General features: G+C 39.5%; 1 protein-coding gene across 2 annotated transcripts; it reads left to right on the forward strand.

Annotated features, from left to right (window-relative positions):
* Positions 1 to 745: 745 nt before the first annotated feature.
* TDRD15 (tudor domain containing 15) lies at positions 746 to 9944 on the forward strand. Of its 2 annotated transcripts, none has more exons than XM_015285056.4 (3): positions 746 to 836; positions 1204 to 1276; positions 2563 to 9944. In XM_015285056.4, the coding sequence occupies exons 2-3, from the start codon at positions 1270 to 1272 to the stop codon at positions 8538 to 8540; spliced, it is 5985 nt and encodes a 1994-aa protein (XP_015140542.2). In that variant the 5' UTR covers positions 746 to 836; positions 1204 to 1269; the 3' UTR covers positions 8541 to 9944. The 2 variants fall into 2 exon arrangements, with proteins under 2 accessions (XP_015140542.2, XP_025005057.2); XM_025149289.3 differs by having other exon boundaries at positions 2567 to 9944.
* The last annotated feature ends 7581 nt before the right edge of the window (positions 9945 to 17525 follow it).

Consider the following 17525-nt stretch of genomic DNA (forward strand, 5'->3'; position numbering starts at 1 on the left):
TTTATGTGGAAAAAGAAGTGTGGTACAGACACTGAGCTACTAAATCACTCACCCCCTATGCTGCAGACATTTATTTGCAGGATTGGAGAACCTTCCTTAAGTCTGTGCCTACTGTTGCAGGTGTTTAGGGAGGGCATGATGCCTCATGCAGGAAAGCCTCCATGAGAAGCTGCCTGTAGGCACGTACAGGTGTGAAAACTTAATGCATGCTGCCAGGAAGAAAGCCAAGGCTGGCTTAACATGTTGGCTTTGAGGCTGAAAAAAGCACCAATTGGGAAAACAATAGCATAGAGGGACTGCATAGGGCATTTCCACATCATTTTATTCATAGAATGACAGAATCCAAGAGGTTGGAGAAGACCACCAAGATCATTTAATCCAACTGCCCACCTGCCACCAGTCTTGCCCATTAACCATGTCCCTCAGAACCATGGTTCTTGAACACATCCAGGTATGATGACTCCACCATCCTTTTAGGCAGCTTGTTGCTATGCTTCACTACTCTTTTTAGGAACACAGCTTTTCACACCATGCATATCTATCGTGACCACCTCAGCGAGTTACACTCTGAACAGGAAATTTAAACCCACACCTCTCCACCCCTCCCGCCCTCAGCACGGGATGGAGGCGGCACCTCTCGCCCAGCGCCGTGCTGATTGGCTGAGCACCGCCGTCAATCAACCCTAAGGCCCGCCCTGCACGCTTGCAGAGCCTTCGTCTCGCGTGGGGCGGCTGTGTGTCCGCTGCCATTTTGGGGGTTGGCAGAGTGTAGTTGTGGCTTCGTACTGCTGCTGGCGTTCGACGTCGAGGTGGCGTAGACCTGCAGTTCCGTGGAGGTAATAGCTCTTACACGTTGTTTTCGTGCTTCTGATTGGCGGTGTTCGCTGTGGGGTCTCGTCCTGCAGCGGCCGCGCGGGGGGAGCGGTGCGGTGTGGGCTCAGCGTCGCTCCGCTGGGCGCCTGCGGGTGGTGCTGGAGCCCCGTGCGGGCTGCGGGGCCCTCCCTCTGTCACGGGGTTCTGCCTTCCGGGTACTCAGTGGTCACGTCGGGCTGTGTGTGTGTGTGTGTATGGTGGTGCTGTGTCAACCTTTGTGGGTTCCTCGCACCCTGTCATACCCTCCCGGGCTGAGCTGGGGGGAGCTGGGAGCGTTTAGAGAACTAAAGTTCTCATTTCATTTCCTAACGACTTCTTGTTCTCTTGTAGAGAAATGCGGAGTGGTTTGTGAGAGAGACTGAGCCTTCTGTGAAGTGTGCCCTGAAGGAATACTCCATGTCAGGTAGGTGAGTGTGAAGGAAAGGATCGCTTCGTAAGCTGTAGAAATAGGTGTGCTGCAGTGTGATGTTGTTGTTTGGGTTATGATAACTGGCAAAAAAAAGCGCTGATGAAAAATTGTTTCCATTTGTTACGTGTTTGGGTGAAAGAAACAAGGTGCCAAAACATTGGTGATGTGCCTTCTAAGCTCTGGTTCTCCCTTATGACCAGACGTTTTTGTCAGGTAGATAGAAATGTGTTTTGAAGGTTGTAAGGTTGTTTCCATTCATTTAAAAAAGCAAACCGGAGTTTAGCTTTTTTTCTTATCACAGGAAAAGGTGAGAAATTGGGGAACTTAAGAAACTGTTTGTCTTAGCTGAGTTTGGTACTGCTTTTACGGAGAGATTTTGTTTTAGTCGTGTTGTCTGTTTGGTTGTGTTTTTTTTTTTTTTTAACTTTTTTGGAAAAGCCATGTGTCTATAGCATCATATCTTCCTTCCTCAGCCCAAGGTGTGCTGTTAAGCTTTATGGTGGAGTAGAACTTGAATGGTAGGGATGAAATTTCTTCTGACCACAGATTATAGGCCACTGCTTTATGTCTGCTTTTGTTGAGAGCTGCTGTTGTCCTTCTGTTAAAGAATTTTTGCAAATACTGCTGCTGTACATGATGGTGTAATGCAGCAAGAAGAAGTAAACAGTAAATTCAGAAGCTGTAGATGTCACTGATTTGAAGAAATGGTTTGCGCTAAAACAAGAGGATGAGAAGGGTCTTTGTCATCCCAGTATTTAGAAGGAAGGAACGGACTGGAAAAGTCCAGTCACTTCTGCAGTTAAATTCTTGTAACTGCAGGTCTAGAACAGTGAGACTCTGAACTGAATCTGCCATAGAGAATGTAGTATTTGAATTTGTTGTGTAAGTAACCTTTGTGAGATGAGCAGAGGCTGTATATATCAGTTGTCTTCTACTTTTTTTTAGCAGAAATACTTTTCTTCAAAGAGAAACAAATATTTTCATGGTCTTGCCCCTTCTTCTCCCTGTCTTATATGTTGTTTTGGAAACTAGACTATAGCCACAAGAGCAACTCCAGAGATTGTTTTTTTTCACGTTTCTGGATATCTTTTTCACAGAAAAAAAAATTGTGTTAAGTGAAAGAGGAAATTGGTAAACGTTAAATATTTAGTATAGATTTTTAGCTGAATCGGTGAAAACATGCTATTAAAACATCCTGAAAGCAAAGTTTCTACAAGGAATTAGTTGATAAAGTAAGATATGGATAATTATCAGGCTGATCTTGCTCCTTTTCTTTGCAGACAGAATGGAGCTTCCAACTCCCTCAACAGACATAGCAGATATGAATCTGAAGATAATTCATACAGAGTGCAGTCGAGAATCCTTGCTTATAGCATTCAAGGGTGAACGCAAGGGAGGGTGTGAACCTGACTACCACATACTACAACAAGAAATACAGCATGTATTCAAAGCCAAAGATAATGTTGACATTGGTGGATCTTGTTTGGTGGAAGACAAAGAAGGAAATTGGTTTAGAGGAAAAGTTCTGGAAAAGAGAGGGCATTTTTTTGAGACCTTCCTTATAGACACTGGACAAGTGGTAATGGTTGAGGAAGTCCATGTTGCTTCTGCTTGTGATAAATTTTTCCAGCTGCCACCAATGATAGTTTGGGGGATTTTTGCAAACATAGTTCCTCATGGAGAAAAATGGGGTCCAAAAGCCATAAACTATTTTTCATCACTGGTGGGATTAGAGGTCACAGGTCACGTGGAAGCTGTTACATCATGCCAGTTGTTTATTCTTGAAGTACCGAAGATCATCAGCGATGTTCTTGAACTGAACTTAGGGAAACTTATGGATAGAGATTCCTTTTGTCTTATTGTAGAAATGTTAAAAGCATTTTCCCCGCAGTTCAGGACAGTGCCACAATTTCTGCAGCAGAAACGTTCAGTCCAGGAGTTGTGTAGTTTTAGTAGTAATCCTGAGAAACCATCAGACTCCTGGTTATTTTCAGATGTTCTCTTTCCAAATCTACCAACTGACAGTAGGGTAAGTGTAAAAATAACTGCTGCAGAAAGCCCAAGTAAATTTTACTGTCAGATACAAAAATGGCAAAAAGAGCTGGAAAATTTGACAGAAGCTATGTGTTTGTATTATGAAGATACCAGCACAAAAATTAATACATTTTCTGATAGTTTAGGGCAATTTTGTGCTGCTAAAAGGAAAAATGGACAGTGGCATAGAGGAGTGATAAGACAGCTTCTACCAGACTTGTCTGTGGAAGTCTGGTTTATGGATTTTGGTAACATCGAAGCTGTGCCATCTAGTTGTGTTCAGAAGCTTCTAGCAGAGTTCATGTCACTACCAATGATTTCATTCCCGTGTGCATTGTCTTATTTTGCTAATCGTGATAAGGCAGTAACAAAACTTCAGCTGAAGAGATTTATACAGGCCTTGGCGGGACAAAATTCAGTATGTATTTATGTTAATTCATTTGATGCCAGTGATCACTTGTATTATATTACATTGCTAGATGAAAATTTTGAAATTGATACTAAAAATCCAGAAAAGTTGAATGAAGGAGCTGCCTTATGTGTCTCACCTTTGGAAAACAAAATCACCAGTATTGGTGTAAGCTGCAAAGCACATGCTGTGTGCTTTACACGCAGTTCTCACAATTCATGTGAGAATTTGTCTGAAAATAGACAGACAAAAAACTGCTTACCTGAACGGGGTGAGTCTTTATCAAGTCATTGCAAACGTGTAGAAATGCAGATGAATTCTCATCATGCTGCTTTTGTGGTGTACGTCATAAACCCGTCCAACTTCTGGATTCAAACGTGTGCCTATCAGAATGAGTTTCAAGCCTTGACGGAAAATATTGCAGATGTGTATAACCAGTGTGGAGCTGAGGAAAGAGTCCTTAAAAACCCGGAACCTGGATTACTGTGCTGTGCCCGGTATAGCAAAGATGGACATTATTATCGAGGTATTGTCACTGAAGTGCTTGATGTAAATGTTACTGTTTATTTTTTGGATTTTGGGAATACAGACGTAGTACCCTCTTATGATGTGAAAATGTTGCTTCCAGAGTTTTCTGATTTGCCAGCTTTAGCCATGTGTTGTGAACTTGCTTGTACTTTTCCTGTTGATGATATGTGGGTTAAGAAGGAGAATGATTTCTTCAAAAAGGTTGTATCTAACAAAGTACTGATGTTTCAGGTCATTGGGAAGCATGGCAACAAATACACTGTTAATGCGTTGTATAATATTGCTTCTCAGAAATGCAGTGTTGCTGCTCTTATGGTTCAGGCTGGATATGCAGAATATTGGGAAAGATCAGATTCTGCTCTGAACGTGTCCAAAAAATTCCAAGCCCGGAATCAAAGCAGATCTAGACAAAAGCACGTAAATGCACGGTGTACCTCTAAAACTTATAAAAACAGTGCAGCACAAAATAGACAGGTAGTTCAAAAGGAAAAAATATTAAGTATGCCTTCTGTGCTGAGAAAGTCTGCTACACCATCCTCGTTTGGAAAAGATGTTCTCTCTGAAAGTCATAAATTGGAACCTGAGGAAGAAATACATTATAAAGAGTTTGTTTTTAAACCAGGAGCTGTTTTTGAAGTGGTGTGTTCTTACAGTGTTTCCCCAGCAGATTTTTCATGTCAGTTGCAAAATAAACTACCAGAGCTAGATACCTTAATGAAGCAAATCCAGACCTACTATAAAGAACATACCCATCCTTACAAAACTGGACAGATTGCCTGTGTTGTTAAATGTCCCAAAGATGGGAAGTGGTACAGAGCAGCTGTTGTGCAGCAGGTATCCCCAAATGAAGTTGATGTGATTTTTGTAGATTATGGTTATCGGGAAAGAGTTGTACTTAATGATCTTCAGGCTATTCTTCCAGATTTCTTAACTCTGGAAAGTCAAGCGTTTCAATGTGCCCTTAGAAATGTACCCTTACAGACTGATGCATTTAATTGGCCTGAAGAAGTGTGTAGACATTTTAAAGACTTCATTTCTGCTTCTGTTGGGCCACTGACTTGCACTGTCTATGCTCTTGTTCTTCTTAGTCCAAGCAGTCTGTGCAATATAGTTGACTTGCAGACTCCACTTGTTGGTACAGAGGAGTTTCTCAGGGAATGTGGTCTCAACCACTCTGACTGTATTGAATTACAAAGGCTTATACCTTTGGGTTCTCTGTACAGTTTTTTCTACTCAAGTTTTAATATAAAAATAGGAAGCGAGGAAGAAATTTACATAACTCATATACATAGCTTTTCAAAATTCTATTGCCAGCTTAATCGAAACACTGAAACTATAGAGGCATTGATGAAGAAGGTTAGTGAAACAAGCAAACTGTCAGATCACACGAAGTGTTACACTAGCAACATGCGTTTATGTATAGCTAGATATTTTGAAGATGGTCTCTTTTATAGAGCTTTGGTCTCTCCTATGAAATCAACGTCTTATTTGTATGCTGACTTCGTGGACTTTGGAAATAAGCAGATGACAGAGAGGGACCAGGTGATGCCTCTTCCAGACTCTGCCACTGACCTTATATTCACACCCATGCAAGCTATTAAATGCTGCCTGTCAGATTTCAGGGAGAAAAATGTTCCAGCTGGTGTTATTAGATGGTTTGAGGAGACTTTCCTTGGTAAACTGCTGAGGGCTGTGATTGTATCCAGAGAATCAAATGGCCAGATTGTTGTGGAGTTGTATGATAAGCAGCTCCAAGTGGGTCAGAAAATTGAAGAGAAAATATTGGAGGAATTGGCAGTTGTTGCAGATTATACAGAAAAATTTGTTGGAAGTCACAGAGTGATGCATCATGGGAAAGGTGACAAAAAAGTTAATGAAGGAAATGCTAAAAATCATGGAAGAATTGAATTGAAAACTAAACCAGCACGTCATGTACTTAAGTATTGCCAGACAGATGCAGAACAGGATTTTAGAGATGAAGAGCAAGCTGGTGGTAGCACAGATAAACTGCACAGTGATTCCTCCAGACCATTAAGTTCTGAGAACAGTGAAGAGCCAGATTTTCCAAAAACTGTCTGTACTGTTCTGGAACACAGAGAGAAACCTCTGGATGGAAAGCCTGCTTCTCTATCACAGTGTCATCCTTCAGACTTGAACAGAATAGCTATAAATGCTCCCTCTGAATCTTGTACTGAGCGACAAACTAATACAGGTCAGCAGAGAAGGAGTAATCAGAATGTTTCTGAATTAACTAGTCTTCCTCCACGTGATATTCAGGTGAATTCTGAAGTGGAAGTATATATTTCTCACATAAATAATCCATCGAGTTTCTACATTCAGTTTGTGGAGGATGAAAACTTAATAATTCAACTAGAAGAAGAATTAAATGAAAGTGTGGTGAATACCCATCATGAAACTGGCTTAGGTGAGCTCAGGGTAGGGGATCTCATTTTAGCAGAGCATGCTGCTGACAGTTTTTACTACAGGGCAGTTATAAAAGCTCTGAAATCAGGAAACTCATATGAGGTTGAGTTCATTGACTATGGTAATACAGCAGTTGTAAGCCCTTCCAAAATCTGTGGAATTCGAAGAAAGCTGTTAACTTTTCCGAGGCTCAGCATTCACTGTTTCCTTAGCAAAGTAAAAACTCCTGATGAAAGCTGGACTGATGAAGCTACTTCCTATTTTCTAAGCAAAATAAATGGTAAGCCAGTCACTTGCAAGCTCACAGAACAACATGGAGAGCAGTGGGAAGTGGATATAATTTGTGATGGGAAGTCTTTGTCGTATGACCTTCAGCAGAGAAAAGGCAAGACAGGATTGCAAAACAAAGCAGTGCATAATTGGGAAAGTATGCCAAAACAAATTCAGGTTACAAATGATAATCCTCAAGATGGGATGTCTATGAATGGCTTAGGGGATCAAAGGGAAGATTGTACTGCTGAGATGAAAAGTAGTTCTGGAACACACTTAGATATCCCTCCTCAAGACCTGAATTCTGAACAAGTAGAAAGAGCAGAAATAATGAATATTTCAGTGGGTGGAGAATTCTATGTACAGTTAGTTAGAAATTTGCAAATATTAAATGACTTAAACGTAATGCTGGTCAAAGAAGCACAAGTAAGTGGTATGCTTACAGTGGAAAACATTGAAGAAGGGTTGGAGTGCATGACAAAATCTGAAAGGAACTTGAAGTGGTATCGCTCAAAAGTGATAAAGATGTTTATCAGGGAGAAGTTAATGCTGGTTTATTTCATAGATTATGGCAACTGTGAGGTGGTGTCCTTAAATAATGCAAAGATTCTCAGTAATGAGATTAAAAGCATTCCTAAACAAGCTGTGTTTTGTGAATGGGTTTGGTTTAAAAAACAGAATATTCCATTTGTCCCTGTAGTAAATGCACTCCTAAATAGTGAAATAAGGATCTTGTTTCTGAGATATTTGGAATCCTCTCATATCTGGGAAGTAGAAATTTTAATAGGGGAATTTCTGCTTCTTGAGTATTTGGATCAGCCTTCAAGTCTTTGTCAGACTATTGGGTTGGAAAGATCCAGGAATGTGGTCTGTAAGGAGTTCACTAAGTATGTCAGGATAAATTCAATCACCTGGGCACCTCTGCAAAGTGGCAGAAGGTATCCTGGGTTTGCAACTATGGTTACTGATCCTTCAAATTTCTGTGTCCAATTTGAAGACACATTTGACTGCATGAAGAAGTTGACTTCGCTGCTCTCTGTTGTTCCTGAGAACTTGCCTGTTTTGCCTGAAGAATTTGTAGCCCCTGGTACCAGCTGCTTGATCCAGTTTGGACTAGAAGCACAGTGGAACAGGGCAGAGATTAGTGAAGTCACAAGCCAGTCTGTTGTTCTTAGATTTATTGATTATGGCTTTCTGAAAAGCATCCCCTATTCAGCCATCCATAAACTTAAAGTTATCCCAGAAGCTCTGTCTTACTTACCACGCTTGGCATACTCTTGCTCTTTGCATGGTATGGTTCCTGCTGCAGGGGAATACTGGAGTAGTGAAGCCAAACTTCTGTTTCAAGAACTTCTTGGTAAACCAGGTCTGATATTTCATTTTAACCACTATGGCTCTGGAATGAGATTAGAGGTTGACGTTCTGTATGAGGGGAGTAATTTAGCTCATTCCTTAGTTGCTGCTGGCCACGCAGTCTACTCTACAAGTGGGTGCAGCCTTACTCCAGCTGGTAGAAATCAATCAGCCAAAATGCATTTGCAACCAAAGACAAATTCTAATTGTAGTAGAATTTGTGAACTAGATTATAATTAAACCAAACACGTCTTTGCTTTACTTCCACCAGGGGAAAAAAAAAGTAAACAAAAAAGAATCTGAAGCATGGGACTATTTGTGATAAAGCTTCAAAAATAGGGTCTGATAGAGAAGGTGCTGATATGTCACCAGTAAAAGATCTGAGTTCATGTAAGACTGAAAGAAAAGTACATCCAGACTACAGTGTGAAGAAAGTTTTCAGCAGTGTGATGACATTAAAAGTAAAATTGATTTCTCCTAGGGTACTCCCAGAAGCACTGGCTGTGATTCTGATAAACCCCAGTCTGTAATGACAGTGGTGTGAAATTGAAAGAGAACTTCAGTAATAACTGAACTGCAGGTTTAGAAGAATAACTGCTGCATAAGAAAAACTCAGCTTTCTATTTACTTTGTTGAGACTAACCTCACTGTAGTGCCAGGCGGTACTTAGTTCAAATGCCTCTGTGTGGTTGTTCTAAGGGTTAATGAACTGTGGTTCTAGTTTCTGGTTATCACTCAGTTCTAACAGCACATCTTGTCTTTGTGTTTTGAAAGATCACCTGGGTACTTAAATGGCAGTTCTGTTTGTGTAGTGTTCATATGCAGCCTACATATTTTTAAATTTGATTTTTAATAATGTAAAATATACCTGTTTAATTTGGATGTGTTTGTACATCAGTGCTTATCTGTTGTTACAAAATGGAGCCTGGTAATGACAGTGATTTAAAATCTTTCTGATTTATGCAGATTGCACACTAGGTGTATTTGTGAGACTCTGTCTTTTATTTTCAATGCATAATGAGTCTAGTTTGAGGTAGTAGTTTCTCTTCTGAAGGACTGATAACCAAGCTGCTTAAGTTAAAAACGAAATAATAAAGTATTTTCAGGATTATACAGTACCTGAGAAATTAGGGGACTTCGGCCATTCGATGTTACTAACTTTCAAGAAGGGCATCATAGGGTTATATTACAGTTGTTACTGGGATGCCAACTATGGATTTTTTTCTCGTCTTGTTTCTTTAATGAGCACTTCCCCTGCCCTCAACTTCAGACATAACAGCACTTTTTTTTTTTTTTAAAGGATGGACTATACTTGTGGTGTAGTTGAGAGAAAATTCTACTTAGAAGAAAGATATGGGGGCATAGATGACTTTCCCCTTCTGCTTTTTAGCAAGTGTAATTCTGGGTGAAAAATATTACTTCAATTTGGTAAAACACAACTGGAAACTACTGCTTATCATTTAGTGGTATTCCTTGGTATTTTTTCTGTAAATTACTTGTTTGTACATGACATTGATTCTTTTTTTTTTTTTTACTTATGTAAGAGTGATAAAGAACCAGTTACATGGAATTGAAATATCTGTATGTTGATATATTCAGTGTTCTGCCTTTTTGATATGAATAAAATATGCTTATCTTCTGTGTGCAACATGCCTTGCCTAAGTTCCTTGCCCTCTAGGCCAGCAGTAGTTGAGTGGATTATTGTATCTATCCTGATTCAAGGTTTGTTTTTGACTGCTGTACAAATGGTGCAGCTTTTCTGCCTGCTCACTTGTAAAACTTCATAGCATGAGATGAATGTCACTCTTCATCTGGACTGTTCTGTGTTGGTAAGGTATGCCCTCATTGGCTTGCTTTACAAAGGAAGCTAGGCCTTATATGAAAGAGAGGTACACATTATAATGTGAGTTTTCTAGAGTTGGATGGGGTTGCTTTGAGAAATGCTTTGCATTAAAGATTCTACACTGCTGAGTATTTAAACTCTGTTTCCAGCAGGGCAGGGAGGCATTGGTCCCACTCTGCCTTGGTGAAGCCCCATCTGGTGTACTGTGCCTGTGTGTCACTGGGTGCCCCAGTGCCGAAGGGATGTGGAGCTGTTGTAACTGGTCCGGAAGAGGGCCATGGAGATGACGAGAGGGTGGGAACACCTCTCCTGTGAAGAAAGGCTGAGGGAGCTGCGCTTGTTCAGCCTGCAGAAAAGAAGACTCCCAAGGAGATCTCATTGTGCCCTTCCAGTACTTAGGAGAGCTCATAAGCAGGAGAGGAAATCAACTTGTTACCTATGTAGTTAGTGACAGGACAAGGAGGAACAGTTTTAAAGTATAAGAGGGGTGATCTAGATCAGGTTTCAGGGAAATTTTTCACTGGGAGGGTGGTGTGGTGCTGGGACAGGCTGAACACAGAGGAGCAGCAGATGCCCCATCCCCAGAGAGATCATTTAGGAATAGAGGCAGCCAGAAGGGGAAAGAGTTTTAATGAAGACATGGGATGGTTATCCAGGAGTATTGACAAGACACACTAGTTTCTGGATGTTTGAATGGTCCAGGAACCACAGCTGTTTTGGCTTTCAGGCATGAATTTAGGTTTTAATGCTGACTTTGTGAACATTTTACAAGTTTGCAAATGAAGATATAAGAAATGAAATATGAATGTGAAGCATGAATGATGTACTCTTCTATAAAAGCAAACTGATAGATGCAAAAGAGCCTCAGACATTGCTGTTAATTATTGATAGTGGCTGCAAAGTATTGTGAACTGTTATACTTGTGCTTTCTAACTTTTCATTTTGGGCTCAACATTGTTTTTAGGTGTTTAATAATATTGTTATTTAGTCTGTCTTAATGTTTGGGTTTTTTTTTAATGTTTCTGTATGGAGTTTTTCCTTGTGTAGACTGATGTCCTAAGGAAGCAATTACAGTTGTTGCAAGCTGTTACTTTTCTCTGATGCCTCTTCCTGTTATTTGCATTCACAAATTCTGGTTCTGCTGGCCAGTTTCAGCTCTCAGATAGAAAGGTGGGCCTGATGTACTTGCATCTTTTGAATGCTCGTGGCTGGATAGTAGGGGAAAAGCAAGATGTGCTTCTTTCTTTGAGGGGAAGTGATCCTGGACGGGTCACTGAGCACCACGTAGTGTGAGGTTAGCAGTTGCTTCCTTGTTTTTGGTCAAGCATGTGGAACTGGGGAGACTGTTCAAACTGCCAAATACACTGCCATAATTGTTCGCTAAGCAAACTTGGATTCTGAAGCCCTGTTTTGCACGGTGACATCCTCATTGACAGATCCAGTAATGACAGTAATTCAGCATGTTGGGGTAGTGGGAAACACTTGTTTGCAATTTTTTGAATCTTTTGGATTAATGTAGGAGATGTTTGTGGTGACAACGCCTCTTAAAGACTAATGGTGATGAGGATTTCTGAGTTTTTGAAGAGGCAGCTCGTTTCTCATGAACCATGTTTAGGCTGCACTGACATCTGCTGGTTCTGAGCATGCACACGTTGTTCTGGGTAGGTGTTTTCAGAATGCTTATTCCTTTCTTAAATTTCCCTGAAGCAGTGATCTTGCTGCATTTGTTCAGAGAAAAATTGATAGGGGGGGAAAAAAAGTAGATGATATTTTAGAGGAGGTCTGATACAAGAATGTATCCCAGATTCCTGATTTCCATAGATATATAGGTACTATGTTTAGACTGGATATGACATGGCACTTACAAATACACGTTCCCACTGATTCCCAGTACATTTCTATTTCTTATTATTTAGACGTTTGAAAAATCTCATTTCTTTCTCTTGAGGAAGAGATTGCATTTTATTGTTATTTCATAATAATAAATATTATGGAAAAAATGATGACAACATTTATCCGGCTCTGAACTGACTTTAGGGAGAGCTGTCTTGATTATACCTGCAGTTTTAATAAGAATGTTTCTAGGACTGCCACGTCTAGATCTGCATAATGAAGGAATTAAAATTGTCGCTGCAGCGTAATTTTGTAGCGAGCAGTAAACATCAGGAATCCAACTGTGTGACCCTCAAATATGACTAGACTCATTTCTGTGGAATGATTATGCTGCAAATAAAAGGAAATGGAATAAAAGTGGTTTTTAAATGAGTTCAGTATATTTTTTCTACTTTAAAGGAATACCAAGGTGTTAAGAGTGAAAACACTTTGACAGACTTTGATTCTGATTAATTCTTTAGTGTATAATCACCCTGATTCACAGGAGCTTGAACTTAATACATAATATATGATCAAGCTTTTTAATTATGTTCATTTTCTTTCAAGCCATGAAACCACTGATCTCCTCTAATCTGACATACCATACAATGTGGAATTTCACTTACCTTTGCATTAAACCAGTATTCCCTGTTTTGCCTCCAAGGGTTCAGACCTTCATCTCTGATTTCCCACTTTCAGGCTGTAAGTCTCCTACTTACCCCCTTGAAGCTGTTTTACTGAACAAAAGTATTAAAGAGCCACGTTATGTCTCTCTAGCCACAGGAGCCAAGTCTAGGAGCTAAGTTATTCCTTGGGCAGGGGAAAGCCTATGCTCAAATGAATTCTTAGGTGTCTGTATATGAAACACTTCTTGATGAAACAACTGTGGGAGCAGACACAGGACTTTCATAATCCGGTCGTGTTTCCTGTGTTTTACACTCTTGATTTTCCCTCATTAATCTTGGATCCTTTTCCACAGAGTAGGCTGCTTCCAGCAAGGGAACTCAAATGACTGATAGCTCTGTGAATAAACTGCGTACCTGAAAGAAATAGTGGGGAGAGAAAAAAAAAAAAAGCTTGCTTTTGTGTTTTGAGATAGAACTTCATTATGAGACAAATTGGGCTTCTGACTTCATGAGGAGCTATGGGATGCTAAAACCACCTGCCTGCGGTGTAAGATGGCTGTAGTATGGCCACGTCTCAGGTGCCTGTACTCTGTGTTTCAGATTGGGTCTTTGAGGTGTATCTCCCTTTTGGCTCATGGATCATTTAGAGTGTGTCCTGAAGCACCTGCCTCTTGTTATGGCATGGACTGTGGAGTCTGCACTGACAGCTGGCCATCTAGAATTGGCTGAAACTCAGCATACCTTACTTGGTGCATGTAAGGAAGTCACAGCAAAAGCTCTATGCTACTAGACCCAACGAAGGACTCAGAACCTGACCTTTGGGTTTACTGTCCCAAAAACAGATACCTGGAGGAGTGCCAAGGCTTCCTGTAAAGTGTCCAGGGAAAAGTCTGGATGATGTGGCATTTGATCTGCGTACTGAATGGGAAAACAATAAGGATATATTGTAAACTTAATGTTTTTTTAGAGCTTGGTTTTTGATGTGGTGTATAAACGAGCAATTCTGTCAATGCAGTGTTATTTTCCTGAGCTACGTGTCTATAAATCACTCATAGTGAGCAGTCATTCATAAAACATCCACCACATAAGAAGGTAATGTTCATTTTTCCAGTGATGTGCAATGCACTGTTTACAGCACTTGATCAGGTACTAGGAGTTCTGAGAATAAATTCCTACTAAACCACAGCATAGTAAAAGCTTCTGCGTGATGTTTTCTTCTTTATTAAGAAGAGGGAACATTCTGTGTGTAGCAAGGCACTTGGGATTCTTTGGACAAAAGGTATGGTTCGTAGCCTAGCTGCTGGGCACAGGACTAGATAGTATTCTAAAGCCTTGATGCTATTACCTATTTGTTTACTTATCCACGGTGAAACAGTTTCAAGAGGAGGGAATGGAAAAGCTGCTAAATAGGGAGTTTTTATAAAACAACTACAGTTCTGCCTAATGCCAACTGAAAGAATTTATTAAGCTTAGTCCATGTGCCTTAATTCACGCTGTTATTTTTCTTTCAAATTATTTTGATGTATTTTTAAAATTAAGCCCATTGCTATCTTTTTTTTTCTTTTTTTTCTCCCCCAAAATTGATATTTTCCATATTTAAGGAGGATGCTTGAGGAATGTTGAATTAGCAAACTAGACGCACACAGTTGCAGTGGAGGGATGCCTAAGACTTACAGTGAGACCGGCTGAGCTCTGGCACAGTTGTCCTGGTGAGGCCATGGATTTTCCATTCCTTAATAAATTCATAACAAACTGGGAGCTTGTTTCATCAATGACTGCTCATTCCATCCAGGCAGTTATAATTGTATGGCAAGTTTTTGCCCCTTTTCACTTTTAAGCATACTCCAAGTCTCTTTTAACAAGGGGGTTTTCAGTATAAGGAAATAGGTGCTCACCTGACGGAGCTCCTTAGTACCAGTAACACATTCTAGAGTGGGTTACATTAGTGTTGTTATTTCTGTTTCATATATATAAGCAGAGAATTGAATTGTTTGCTCAGATCTTACCTTGTAACTTTTCATCAGAAATAAATTCCTTTGTGAAAGGAAACTTTGAAATCTGTGAGCTTGCTAACAGTGGTAGTGATTTTCTTTAAAAAAAAGTCTATTTACTGTATTTCAGAAAAAGTTTTACTGTATGAAATATATATAACTAGAAGTAATAGGAGGAAGTTAAAAAATAATTTAAACTTCCTGATAATTAGTTCTATTAGACTGTAGAATAAGTTCCCAGGGGAAGCTGTAGAAGCCTCATTATATGTCTTATTTAAAACTAGATTAGATAAAGTGCCTGAAGGGAACAAGCTTAGGTTGTTTCCTGTGAGGCTGAAGGAGATGACCTCAGAGGTATTTTTTGCTTCTGAAATAATTTATTCTGTTATGCAGTGCATCTAGGAAAGTCTTATTCATTCTTAGATGAGAATATTTTATAGGTGCTCCTCTTTCTGTACTACGTGGTTTGTGGTTTGGATGAGTATATGAGGGAGCTTGGAGGTTTATCTTAAAGTTGCACTGTGGCAATCCAGGTATATTTGTTGTATGTTATTCTCTACCTCAGTGGCTATGTAGGTATTTCACAGAAAGTGGAACAGTCCCAAAAGAAAAGGCTGTAGGAGCCCCACATCAGAAGACATCTACAGCAGCCTGAGTTGACAGGCTGTGCTGTCTACTTCCTTGAAAGGAGGTGGTTTCCTCTGGAGTGGATATGGGATTTTGCATAAAGAGCAAATTTGCATTAGTCTATTCTACTTGGTTGTGTTTTTTTTATGTGTGTGGAAGTGCTCAGGGTACAAAACTCTCAAAATTAATAAAGGACCAATAAGCTCTAAGTTTACAGTTCTGCAGTATGAATCCACAGTATCTGGCAAAGGGGGTGTATAGGCATTCGTTTAATTTCACATCATCGAATCCAAACCTGTCATGGTGATTATGGCCTGTTGTTATTTTTGTCCCTGTTAAAATAGAGGAGTAGTTCTGCTAGTGGTGAATTTAGGTGACCAGGGATGCTGAAAGTTCATGATGAAGAGCTGGATCATGCATAAGAATAGAATATTTCAAAGAAGATTTAAAGAGAAAGAAGATTAAGTTGCTACTGGAAATAAAATATTATTAAGTTTGCAGAATAGTTGTAATGCTTTCAGCAAGAAAAAAACTATGGTTTATGGTACATTTTAACAGTGATGATGAGTTTTTTAAATTCTTAATTGGATTTTTTTTTTTTTTCTTTTGGTCAGTCCTGGAGTACAGATGGTGTAACATCATCCAATGCAACACTATGAAGTGACTGCTCAGCCATCATGCATGGCAAATGGGAATCCACAAACTGATTTCTTTAAAATTGTGATAAGATTTTTCCACTTCCAGTGATACTAGCGGCTTAATTTTAGGACCTTATGAACTGTTCTCCCCTTAGTTATCGTTGTGTTGTTTTCTCTTTATCTCGGATGGGATTCAATTTCTTTTCTCCAAATGAGCTGTGAAATTCTCATTTTCTACAGGAGATTTGTAGAGTTTTTTTCAGCTTGTATTATGTATGGCCCTCTTTTTCTCCAGGTGTTTGAGCTCCTCCAGGGTTGTACGTATCAAAAAGGAGTAACAAAACTTGACAAAATAGTGTCAGAATGACAGTGCAAAATTACAGACCTGGAAGGTATTTGTGAATATCATGAAAAACCTGGTAAAGTGGGGATGTAAATGTATCTACATCTCATTTTATTTTATTTTTGCCTTATTTAATGGTAATAAGTTGAAAGAGTAGCTTGACTGAATAGGGGATTGATTGGAAGAGTGTATTGAACAGGTAGCAAAATGTTTCTCTTTCACCATAATATGATTTGCCACCAGGTGGAGACTTTGCATTAACTTTGAACTGAAGATTGTGAAGACAAAAGAAGTTATCTGCTTAAGAAGCCATTTCTACAAAAAGAAAATAATCCAAATTATTTTTTGGTTCTTTTCATAGATAATTCTTGCATTGAAAAGTTTCTCAAGCTGATCTGAGGAAGCTAAGTCTTAATTCTGTGGGGGAAAATATCGCATATAGTATAAGATTTAGCAACATAATGCTGAATTCTTTCATGAAGTGATGGAATTTTCTGAAGTTAAATTTATCATCTACCTGACTTTATTTTTTAAGTAGCATGGAATTGACTAATCTTGATTTTTTTTTTAATTTTTTTCATTTAAAATGACCTGGTTATGAAAACTCTTTGGTCTTTAGAATTTGCAGCAGGTTTAAATAACGTTTATCTTTTTGTAGAATAGTTAATAGCAAAGACATAATTACATGCTTTTCTGTAAGTGGAAGTTCTTTAAATGCAAGCACTAAAAGACAGCGTTGTCTGTAAGAATCTTGAAATTTATGGAGGAAATTGGTTTTCCAAGCTAAGCGTTCATTAACGTGGAGGGGAATAATTAAGTGGGAACTCCACCATCTTTGTTTCCATTTTTATGCAAGGAAGAGGATAAAGAAACAGATGAGAACTTCACCCTGTAACTAATTGTTCTCTACCATAACTATTGCCCCATAACTAATCTGGCCGTGGAGTTTCAGTAATGGGGCAGGAGGTTAAAACTGCTCTGCTCTCTCTGATCAGTAGTAATACTGTTTTTTTGAGCCATGGACTAGTTAGTTGGTAAGGGATGATAAGTGTGGATGCTGAGTGTAAGTGAATGAAGATAATGAAAAGCTGAAACTGCAGAACAGGTTGTTTAGTTTCAGTGGAAGGGTAGCTGAAAAACTGAGGATGAATTGATTTGGATCAATTAAAGAAGTCTGTCTGGATATGGGATAAATGAGTGCGTGGGAGAGTGTAACGTGAAAGAGGAGGAAAGCTGCAAGCAGGTGAGGAATGAGGATGTTGAGCAGAAGTACATTATAGGGATT

The sequence above is a fragment of the Gallus gallus genome, chromosome 3, assembly GCF_016699485.2.
Source record: "Gallus gallus isolate bGalGal1 chromosome 3, bGalGal1.mat.broiler.GRCg7b, whole genome shotgun sequence".
NCBI lineage: Eukaryota > Metazoa > Chordata > Aves > Galliformes > Phasianidae > Gallus > Gallus gallus.